This window comes from Rana temporaria, chromosome 2 (assembly GCF_905171775.1).
Source record: "Rana temporaria chromosome 2, aRanTem1.1, whole genome shotgun sequence".
Lineage (NCBI taxonomy): Eukaryota > Metazoa > Chordata > Amphibia > Anura > Ranidae > Rana > Rana temporaria.
Genome location: NC_053490.1, coordinates 376,636,669 through 376,648,851, shown reverse-complemented (window position 1 = coordinate 376,648,851; position 12,183 = coordinate 376,636,669). Strand labels below are relative to the sequence as shown.

The following is a 12,183-nucleotide window of genomic DNA, read 5'->3' as shown; positions in this document are numbered from 1 at the left end:
AATGCCTTGCTGACATCAAGATATGCTATGTCCACAGCACCACCCTGGTCCAAAACATCAGTACAGTAATATAGCCAAAAATGATTATTAGGGAATGGCAGCCACCACGTTCTTAACAACTGACGAGTCATCAGCTGTGAGCAGGGTTCCCCGCTGACAGCTGAAATTAATCTAAAAAAAGAATTGCTGGCAATAAAAAATTCAGGGAAGAACGGTGTGCCCCCCCCCCCCCCCCAATTTACACAGGGGTCTGGTATGGATTTTGAGAGGAACCTCTCAAAATCCATACCAGACCTTACCCCCTACTTATTTACCCCCCAAAAAATGTGTAGTGTAAAAAAAAACGCCCTTGACATGTCGTTTATTTAAAAAATAAAAATAAATGTTCCCCGATGTAGATCCATCGGCATCACAACGCCTGCCGCACCGAAGGCTCCCGCTGTCTGACAAAGTTCTTTAATAACTAAGGGGCGGGTCCAGTGGCATGCTGGGTTGATGGTGCAAGGGGGTGGGGTCACCGGTGGCCGCACACCTTAAGTTATTAACTGGCAGACAGCGGGAGCCTTTGGCACGAGCTGACTTTTTTTTTTAGGGGGGCTTTTTTTTCCGCTATACATTTTTTTTTGGGGGGGGGGAAATGAGTAGGGGTCCTATGTACCCCATACTTACATGGGGGAGGGTGGGATCTAGGGGGCCCAATAATTCTGATTAGCCCCCTGCCCGAAGACCCCCACAACCACCGGCTGGGGTTGCGGGGGAAGAGGCCCTTGTCCCAAAGCACCCCCCCATGTTGAGGGTATGTGGTCTGGTATAGTTCAGGAGGGGGGTTTTGCTTAAAGCGGAGGTTCACCCAAATAACACGTGTATAACATTACATTCTGCATACTTCCAACATGTACAGTAGTTCGGCTACTTTCGGAAACTCGTGACGCGCCTTATCCGCCGGGGGGAAGTTTTTCTCAAGACGTCAATCATCTGGGCGAAGTCCCAGGTAACATTGCGCGTCTGCATAGGAACGCCTACTCCCGCAGGAGTGAGTACCCGGAAGCCGGGTGGAAAATAGCAATAATACGGTATGTAGAGCCAAAAAATTTAAAATAAACGGCATACTGTACATGTTGGAAGTATGCAGAATGTAATGTTATATACATGTTATTTGAACCTCCGCTTTAAGCTTTGACAATTTGTAAAAATGCCCCCCAAACCATACATTTTCTAATATCGCAGGACCCGTAGAATAAAAAGATGGGGCTGCTTATTAATCACATACTTGGATATTTTCTTGAAAGTCATAGGCCCTGAATTATAGGCTGGTACATTCAGTTAATTGGAGACTGGCAAAGATTTTGAGGACATGCCCAAATCCATGAAACCTCTGTTTTTTTGCTGAAAACCCCAAGGTGAAGGACGACTTCTCCCTAGAAATCACTTTACTTTTAAAGTGTTTGTAAAGGCAGAAGGTTTGCAGTAAGGTAAAATAAACCACCTGCATGCAGCTCCCCCCTGGCTCAGATGTCGGAGCCATTGGCTCCTACTGCTGTCAATCAGAGCCAGTAACAAGGAAGCAGGGACGAGCCTGAGCCTTGCTTTGCGTGTCTTATGGACACTCGGGTGGGGGCTTAGGAGCGAGCACACACGAGTGCCCCTCAGCAAGTGGCTATGGATAGCATTAAGTGGGGGGGGGGGGGCTTGCTGGGATGGGGGGTTGGAGCCATGAGCGCTGTCAGGGGATCCCAGAAGAAGAAGTTGGTGTGAACAGAGCTGGTAAATATAACATATTTGTTTTAAGAAAAAAAGAAACCAAAGCTTTACAAACACTTTAACCACTTAAGGACCGCCTAACGCCGATATACGTCGGCATAATGGCACATCTGGGCACAATCACGTACCTGTATGTGATTGCTTAATGCCCAGTCGTGGGCACGCGCCCGCGACCCGGTCTGAAGCTCCATGACCGCGGGACCGATCGTCGCCGGAGTCCCGTGATCGGTCACAGGAGCTGAAGAACGCAGAGATGTGTGTGTAAACACACCTTCCCCGTTCTTCACAGTGGCGCTGTCATTGATCGTTTGTTCCCTGATATAGGGAAAGGCGATCAATGATGTCACACGTCCAGCTCCGCCCCCCTACAGTTAGAAACACATATGAGGTCACACTTAAGCCCTTCAGCGCCCCCCTAGTGGTTAACTCCCAAACTGCAGTTGTCATTTTCACAGTAAACAGTGCATTTTTATAGAATTTTTTTGCTGTGAAAATGGCAATGGTCCCAAAAATGTGTCAAAATTGTCTGATGTGTCCGCCATAATGTCGCAGCCACGAAAAAAATCGCTGATCGCCGCCATTAGTAGTAAAAAAAAAATGATTAATAAAAATGCAGTAAAACTAGCCCCTATTTTGTAAACTCTATACATTTTGCGCAAACCAATCGATAAACGCTTATTGTGATTTTTTTTTTACCAAAAATAGGTAGAAGAATACGTATCGGCCTAAACTGAGGAATTTTTTTTTTTTTTTTTAATATATTTTTGGGGGATATTTATTATAGCAAAAAGTAAAAAATATTGAATTTTTTTCAGAACTGTCGCTCTATTTTTGTTTATAGCGCAAAAAAATAAAAACCGCTGAGGTGATCAAATACCACCAAAAGAAAGCTCTATTTGTGGGAAAAAAAGGACGCCAATTTTGTTTGGGAGCCACGTCGCACGATTGCACACTTGTCAATTAAAGCGACGCAGTGCCGAATCACAAAAAGGGGACTGGTCCTTTTACCTGCATATTGGTCTGGGTCTTAAGTGGTTAAGTAGCTTAACTACATAGGAACCAGCCACATTGACTGGTAAGACAGTATCACCCTGTATCTGTTACTGTGACCAACTAAGCAAGACTTTTCTGCAACTAAGTCACCCAGACAAATGATATCTTTAATACAGCCATCATTGTCCAAGGCTCAAAAGAGCCAGGCTCCTTCTCCATCCCCACCATCTCTACCTGAGTCAAATGCCAATATTCCTTCTCTAGAATACGTAGATATAGACTGAGGACAATGACGAGGACCTAAAAACGGTGTTAGAGGAGGTCACAGAAGATTTCTCATGACCTGATGTTATAGCTTCACACAATCTGCCTTCCAATGTTGATATGCTCACTTTTGCTGTATGCAAAACCTCAACATTGCCACACCTGACTCTGCTCCGGTATGCCAGGCCTCTTTGGGTATTTAGACCTGCTAAGTCTAAAAAGACATTCCCCATTCATTAACAAATAGAATGAGCAATGTGTGAAGATTGGATCAATCTGGAAAAGATTTTCAGCCCTCCTAGAATCATTGCCAAGCTCTATCCTGTAGAAAAAGGGTTCACAAAATAGTGGTTTTAAACAATCCTCTTACAGAATTTTTAGACGTTATTCCTTCTTTCAAAGTCTGTTCTTGACAGAAAGTTTGAAACACTCTGGCTTCATATACTCTCACAGGCCCAGCTCTGCAACCAGCTATTGCTACAATTTCTATTTGTCAAACTGCAGCGAATTGCACTAGAGAAATAAACAACAATGACGATCCTGTATTTCAGGACCGTACCTTGGCTGAGAAATGAATGCAGTTACCTTCTGACTTGCCCTTTTTGTGGGGATACCCTAGAACAAGTTGTGTGCACAATGGCGCTGATTTCCGTTCACGTGTGCTGAATTCATCAGATGTCACAATCGTAAAAGTCCTTCTTCCACAACATAAGGTTCCAAAACCCCCTTCTGGGGATTTTGCCTCCTCAAACCGCAAAACACCTCAGTTCCCTCAACAGGCTTCAACTTTTCCTAAGCCAAAACAGCCAGTGATTATTGTATATGTTTTTTTTTTTTTTTTTTTTTTTTTTTAACCAGTGGGGAATTCAGGAAATTGGACCCCTGATATTTTACTTTTTGAGATAGTGAAAGAAATTAAGGAGGCAAAGTTCGTCTTTGCAGCCCCGCTCAAACACAAACACTTGAACACAGAATTGCTCAGGACAGAACAATTCAATGTTCATTCACAAATTAAAGAGATGGTAAACATGCCATTCATGTATACTATCTCTTCAGTTACTGAACACCGGAGTGTGCAGATTTTTAATGAATGGCTGTGAACAGCAGCTGACAGCTATTCATTAATCATTAGTCTAGGGTCCCGTTTGCTATAAGTTCATAGTCACTGAAGCGACCATGAGCTTATAGCTGGAAAGAAAGCAGCGTACATAAGGCTTACTGAGCCATTCTTTACCGCTGTAAGAGTTATGAAAGTGGTAGCAAAACAGTTAAGAGCAGGTTACACATTGTTTCAAAGACTCAACTGTCTCCCAGTGTTTTGCTACACCTAAAATGTTAATCCCCATTCAGCTGAATATATTGTAAAGATATGTGTTCCTGACGTCAAACGAATGCTCTTAGTGTTAACATATAGTTAAGTCTTGTTTATTTTTCTGTTATTACAAAAACAAATCACTAAACAGAACAGATTGATTGATTTAACTGCTTCCCACCCTATTGTTCTGGGAAGATGTCATATGATGTCCTCTTGAGAACGCACCTTGCGCAGACGCTCCGTGCCAGACTCTGTCGGACACAACAGATGACTCATCACTATACTGGCCCACTGCCAGTATCATGTGATGACTGTGACCAATCACAGTGATCACAGGGTACATACATTGCCAATCACAGCCCATTTGTACCACGTGATTAGCTGTGGCCAATCGCAGCTAATCACAACAAAAGACAGTGTCTACACACTGTCATTTAGTAAAAATATTTGCTTAGTAAAATTCACTGTATGTAAAAATAATAAATAAAAAATCCAGAGTTACTATGGTAACGCTGTATTGCTGTGGTCACAGTATGTAAAACATCCCAAAAATTGTGACAAAAAAATTACAACTTCAAAAAACGTGCCACGCCTTTTTCCAAATACTGTCTACTTTCCAGAAAGTAGACATTTGGCAGGTATTTGAACTGTCCTGGCATTTTCGTGCCTCGAGAAATTAGATATTTGTGGACTCTAACTTTCCTACAGGCTGAATAATAAACACTGATTTTGGTTATTTTTACCAAGGAATACAATTTTGCCTAAATTTGTGAAGAAAGATTATTTGCAAACTGTTATAACCGAAACCAAGAAAATTTGGCCTTTTTGTTTGTTCCCAAAACAAAAAAAAGAAAACTGGGATTACATACCGCCAAAAGAAAGCTCTATTTTTGTGAAAAAAATTATGGAAGTTTGATATGTTTACAGTTTTGCATGACCGCGCAATTGTCATTCAAAGTGCGACAGCGCTGAAAGCTGAAAATTTGGCCTAGGCAGGTGGTTTAAGGATTATAGGTTTGTTTACACTGTACAAGGAAATGATGGCGACTTTTGGTGAACCTGGGTTTGATTACCCAATCATGTGCTGGGGGAAAAAAAGGGCGCACGCGATGGGATAGATCGATTTGAAGTAAACGCAGCATCTTATTTGCTTTGCCAATGAAACGGCCTCTATTAAATCAATCCTAATGTCTTGCAGTTGCAATATTGCAAGTTCTCTGCACTAACACTGTAATCTTAAGGCCTCATTCATGGGTACTGAGGCACATAGGCTATGAATGGGCTATGTGTGTTTGTGACTTGAGCCTCCATATTCTGGTTACAGGCAACCCTTGTAAGTATATGGGAATGCAGGTATTCAGATCAGATAAGCAGGCCTGATCGCACACACTGTCTGTGCACTTTTAGGAACCTGTGTACAGCAGCTTGCTATCCCTTCCTAACAGCAATGATCTCCCTGTATTGGATAGAGAACACAGAGACCCAGTGATATAATCACTAGGGTCAAAATAGGGTATGTAGTAAAACTGGAAAGGCTTTATTTATACAGTTAAATAACTATAAGAGACAAAATTTAGTTTAGCTTTAATCACACTTGCACTCACGGTTATATACCTAATAATAGGAAGGGGTCAAACCTTTTGAAATATTTGCAATTATGGTATAAACTAGATTTAGATAAATTCACACGATTGGATATCTATGCCAGATTATTTTGATAATTGTTATTAAATAAACATTCATAAAAATGTGATGCATTGTGAGCTGGTCCTACCCTGTTCTGTATATCGGATAAAATAAAGGATGAAACTGTTGTTCAATACGGCTATAACTGTTCAGTGCCCTAATGACTCGGAGAGTAAAATAAATGTGTAATAGGGGAGGAAGAAAAGGCTTTCATTTTACAACCATAAATATTTTAATCATTTTATGCTATTTATTTTGCACACCCATGAGAGAATAGTTTTGTCCATAAAATATATTGCTGGGCACGGCCCTGTTCATTTGTGGTGGTCATGACCAGCACATTGAGCTTGTTTCTTATCTCTGGTATAATGCAATTAATTTTTGTGTCATGTTTGCTAGTGTGGCTGAATATAGAACAGTTTGCTTAGAAACACTGCATCGAGCTATTCTGTACATGTCCTCTGTCAGTACTGCGTCCTAAGAAGTACAATTTAGAAATGTTTGTTAAAAGCCAGCGGTAGAATTTTGTATAGTTGTTCCTTTACCAAGTTTGAAAATGTTCAATTATGGCTACTTTATGAAAAAAAAAAAAATCGTTCTTTTTGTTCTTTTTCAGTTTTGCCAGTATTTCGATATAGAGGTTATTCTGTATTTCATGTTCTTCAAATTTGTGCAATGGAATTCAGACTTCTCCAATTTTTTGGACTTATTGAAATTTAGTTTTGTGATGTTTTCAACCTAAAATATTTTTACACTCTTTAGTATATCTTTTATATTTTTTTCAATCAGAAAATATTATTTTTTTAAGAGAAAAGAGAGTGGGGAAGAGAGCGAGACCCATCCCAGCCTAAGATTATACCAGAATACCTCCCATCCCTAAATATATTATGCAAAAACAGAGGTAGTGGAGTCGGGACTTTAGATGAGGTATAAAGGTGTAATAAATTGGATAAATGAAATAACTTGGATGTGAAAGTTCCCTAAAAATTGTCATGATACAGTATAAATAAACCAGTAACCACGTTTCATTTATGATACAAAAATGTAGTCACAAAAGAGCAATTCATAATCATCATTAATTTAATAACACATGATTAGTTAGGGAAACATAATTGATGACATACATACATAGTAATAAATACATCAACTAGTAATAAATGAACTACATGATCAACATGTGCAAAAATAAATGGTTAATAATATGGGCTTGTGTAGAGCATCCGAGGTTGTGCACTCTACACGTTTCGTGGTCGCCCGCCACTCATCAGGAGTTTGGATGCATAGAGAATGAGCTAAAATTAGTTAAATGTAAAGATTTGTAGTAGAAAGGGAGAAGAAAATAGAAAAAAAAAATTTTTTTAAGAGAATAGTGAAATTACTAGGGAGGAAACCATTATTTTGGCAAAATGTTTTTATAACTATTGCTCTGTCATCCTAATGGGCCGCCAATTCACCACAGTACACCATTTATTATTTAGACACAGCACACACGGCATCTAGCTGTGCATTGTGGTGCACTGCAATGCACATTTAATGAGATTAATTTGCAAGGTGCTGAGGTGTGCCTTTTAAAATGGCACTGCATTTGCAATATTGCATTGAGGTAGCACGTTTTACTGCGCATTTGTTCAACATACAGATGCAATGCCAATCTAAAAGGAAATAGTCCTGTATTTTGAAATATACTTTTTATGGTTTGACCTATTATATCTATGAATGAATGTTTTTAGTTGGTTTACTGTTTTGTATAGGTTGTTTTCTCATTTGTTTCAGTGATATTTCTATGAGATAAGTATTCTTGGTGACATATATCAACCCTTGAACAACTCCAGTCAAAAAATGGTGAAGCTTCTAATGGCAGAACAGTTTAGTTGGAGGTTTTCATTAAGGATATCTCTGTACTTTGCTCCATTCAGCTTTCCCTCAACACTCTCTCCCAGTCCCTGCTGCTGAAAAAAAAAAACATAGCATGATGCTGCCACCACCATGTTTCACTGTTGCAATTGGTATTGGGCATTTAATGAGCAGTGCCTAATCTTTCTCCAGACATATGGTTTAGAATTAAGGCCAAAGAGTTTAGTCTTGGTTTCATCAGACCAGAAAATCTTCCTCACAGTCAGAGTATTTTCGGATGCTTTTTTTTTTGCAAACTCCAAGCAGGCTTCATGAGTTTTGAAAAAACTCGCTATCGCAGTAAGCAGCATTGGAAGGCTGAAAAGGGTAACAACAAAGCCAGGGGAATGCCCAGGAAAAACCCAAGCCTACTTGCCAACCAGCTCGCAGACAATCAAATGAACCTGTCTAACCGTATGCGTTAAAAACAGGGGTTTAGTCGGATCGCATTTGAAAACCCATGCGTAAGCCACAGAGCCTCGTCACGGCACCCTGGTATCTGTGGTCCTAACGCAAAGCTAATGAGTGTCTCCACAATGGAGGCACATGCATTCTGATGGCTAGATAAGAGCAGGTGGACTGAAGGGGAGCACTGAGGAGAGGCTTTCTTCTAGCCACACTGCCATAAAGCCCAGATCGATGGGGGGCTGCAGTGATGGTTGTCTTTCTGGAACTTTTGATCCATCTCCACACAGGATCTCTGGAGCTCAGTCAGAGTGACTATTGGGTTATTGGTCACCTCTTACTAAAGCCCTCTTCCCCTGATTGCTCAGTTTGGCCAGACGACCAGCTCCTAGAGTCCTAGTTGTGCTAAACTTCTTCCATTTGGGAAATATGAAGCCACTGTGCTCTTGGGAACCTTCAGTGCAGCAGATTTTTTTGTAGCCTTCTTTGCCTTGCAATAATTCAGTCTCTGAGCTCTGCAGGCAGTTCCTGTTGATCTCATGGCTTTTGCTCTGATACAGTGTGCCATTTTGTGAATGAATGAATGAATGAATGAAAAACTTATAAAGCGCGGCGCATGCGAACTGAATCGCTTCTGGGCGCTAGTTGTTCGTGTCTCATGTCATCAAAAGAGCAGAGTTTTGATTCGTCTTCTGAAAGTCAGGTGGTTTTCCTCCAACCGAATGCTGGTTGGTAAAGCGTTCCATAGTCTAGGACCCTGAAAAGCAAACCTTCTTTCTCCTTTGGACTTGTATTTGGTTTTTGGTACCCTGACCAGATTTTGGTCGGTGGATCGCAGAACGCGATTCGAATTGTGAGGTTCTATCTTGTCGCAAAGATATTGCGGAGCCTTCCCATGGATGCACTTATGTGTCAGGCAGAGTGCTTTAAATGCAATTCTGTCTTTTACTGGCAGCCAGTGAAGGGTTCTCAACGAAGGTGAGATTGATTCCCATTTTTTTTTCCCAGTCACAAGTCTGGCGGCCGTATTCTGTACGACTTGCAGACGAGAGATTTGGTACTTTGGGAGTCCGAGGTAAAGGGCATTTGCATAGTCCAGTCTGGAATTCACGATTGTTCCCACCACGACTGCTACGTCTTCTTTGGGGATAAATGGAATAAGTCTGCGTAGTAGGCGCAACAGATGGTGCGCTCCGCTGACTACTGACCCTATTTGTGCGTCCATTGTCATGAAGGTGTCGAAGATGACCCCGAGACTTTTGACTTTGGAGCTAGGGGTGATGATTTGGCCCAGAATGGGCGGGGGTGTCCAGGTTGTTGCCAGTTGACTCTTTCGGCTGGCGTGAAACATAAGGAGTTCTGTTTTTGAACTGTTGAGTTTAAGATAACTCTTAGTCATCCAGTTTTCTATCAAAGAGAGACATTTCTCTAAACTGAGATGATGATCCTTTTTGTTGCAGATGCGAAAATACAGTTGCGTATCGTCTGCATAAGAGTGATAGAGTAGTTCTTGGCTACTGATAATATCAAAGAGAGGGCGAAGATAGATGTTGAAAAGCACCGGTGACAGGGGGGATCCTTGGGGGACTCCACATGACACCGTGCGCTTTTCCGACGTGAAACAACCCAATTTAACTGTTTGTGATCGGTTTTCAAGAAAGGAAGAAAACCATGGTAAATCACCTTCTGCGACTTCTGCTACCTTGGCTAGTCGCATCAGTAACAGTTTGTGGTCTACCGTGTCAAAGGCTGCGCTTAGGTCCAGCAGAACCAGGAGACAAGATTCTCCTTCGTCTGCGGCCTCGAGGGCATTTGTGAGGCCTTTTATAGAGAGGTGTGTGCCTTTCCAAATCCTATCCAGTCAGTATTTTACCACAGGTGGACTCCAAGGTTTAAAAACTTCTCCACAACAGTCAACAGAAATGGGAGGCACCAGAGCTAAATTTCAAGTGTTGTTGCAAAGGGTCTGGAATACTTTGTGATATTTTATTTTTTTTCTTATTCATACATTTGCAAACTTTTCTAAAATTCTGTTTTCACTTTGTCATTATGGGATACTGAGTGTAGATTAATCACTTCAGCCCCAGAAGGTTTTACCCCCTTAATGACCAGGCCATTTTTTTTCGATATACTGCGTTAATTTAACTGACAATTGCGTGATCATGCGATGTTGTACCTAAATAAAATTGATGCCCCCCCCCCACAAATAGAGCTTTCTTTTTGTGGTATTTGATCACCTCTGCAGTTTTTTTTCACTAGAAACAAAAAAAGATTCACAATTTTGAAAAAATAATATATATTTTTTACATTCTGCTATAAAACGTAACTTAATGCAAATAAAAAAAAAATGTAAAAATCAAATTGCCCCATCAATTTAGGCCAATTTTGCTACATATTTTTGTAAAAAAAACGCACAAAGTATTATTGATTGGTTTGCGCAAAAATTATCACGTCTACAAACAATGGTATATTTTAATTTTTTGTTTTTACTAGTAATGGCAGCGATGAGCAATTTTTAGCCGGACTGCAACATTGTGGCGGACAAATCGGACACCTAATACTTTTTGACACTTTTTGGGAACAGTTATATTAATCGGTGCTAAAAATAGGGCAAAGGTTCTAAATAGCATAACATCATTTCTGTTCTTGGGTCTGTCCCCTGTAACTGCTCCACACCCTTGTTTTCTTAGATTGTTCCTTCCCCAAGGTACTCGTAGACTCACCTATGAGTGTGTCTGAGTACCTTGGGGCAGGAACATTCAAAGAAAGCAAGGTCTCTTTTTGGTGCCCAACTCCTATCCAACTCAGTAAGTGATATCAGAAGTGTGGAGAAGCCCTGAGATGTGGAGAAAGGCCCGGCTGTGTTTTAGGCCACAGGTGTACACCGACCCCCTATAATAAGGGCTCTACAGGAGCTGGTAAGCAGTTTCTACAGCTGGTGGTGGATTCTATGTGGTTTTTGGTGATGGATGATGGACACTGCCATTAAAGAGATTGATTTATTATCACATTGCTTGTTTGGACATTTTAGCACACATGAATATAATCCATATGGATTCACCTTTGGACTTCAAATGTATTATTTAGTGCGAATTCTTATTTATTTTCTATTTACTGTTTGTGATTGTGTTACACAAAAGAATTTCTGCTTTATAACCGCAAGTGCAAGTGAAGCAAGTGCAATATCCTGTTTGTATCAAAAGAACAGTAAAGAGGCTGCATTGAAGTTAGGATATCTGCAATGGAGCCTTAGGGACAATTGTTTGTTGCACAGTAAAAGAAGGGTTTTACTTTAAATTGACTTAGAATGCAGACCTGTTTATAGTTTAAATTACAATCTAATGTTTTTTTTATTTCGGACAACCACTGTTACTGTGCTTAATTCTAACAGTTCCAAAACAAACAAAAAAAAAAACGAATTATGCTTTTCATAATATAGGGACTGCTAATCTGTAGATTGTATTTATTGGCCCTAGAACTGCAAGAAATGACTGCTGTATTCCAGGCATATTGGCTGAACCATGTCTTATTTACAATATTATACCTTACAATCTTTTACAGTTGCTGCGAGAGCTGATAGAACGCAAGACAAGTTCTGTGGACCCCAATGACCAAGTAGCCATGGGCAGGTAAGTGAGCGGTATTAACATCTGACTCTGTGTCTGACGCTAGCTTCCCTGTCTTCTCGCATGAGAGGGGAAATGTAGGACAGTACAGAGGTCAAGTACAATTACATGAGCCATAAAGACTGGATAAAACTATTCTTCTTGACATTAATCATGGTCGGTAATGTTTTCCAGTGATGTCACAGCCATTATTTCTTAGCAGAAATTTCATTAGGCCAACATTACACGTACAATAACTTA

General features: G+C 40.6%; 1 protein-coding gene across 1 annotated transcript in view; it reads left to right on the top strand.

Annotated features, from left to right (window-relative positions):
• The window catches only part of AATF (apoptosis antagonizing transcription factor), a 201,177-nt gene that overhangs the window by 105,658 nt on the left and 83,336 nt on the right, over window positions 1–12,183 (top strand). The window contains exon 9 of the mRNA XM_040337825.1: window positions 11,879–11,946. Coding sequence (XP_040193759.1) covers window positions 11,879–11,946 — 68 coding nt within the window. The remainder of the gene's footprint in view (window positions 1–11,878; window positions 11,947–12,183) is intronic.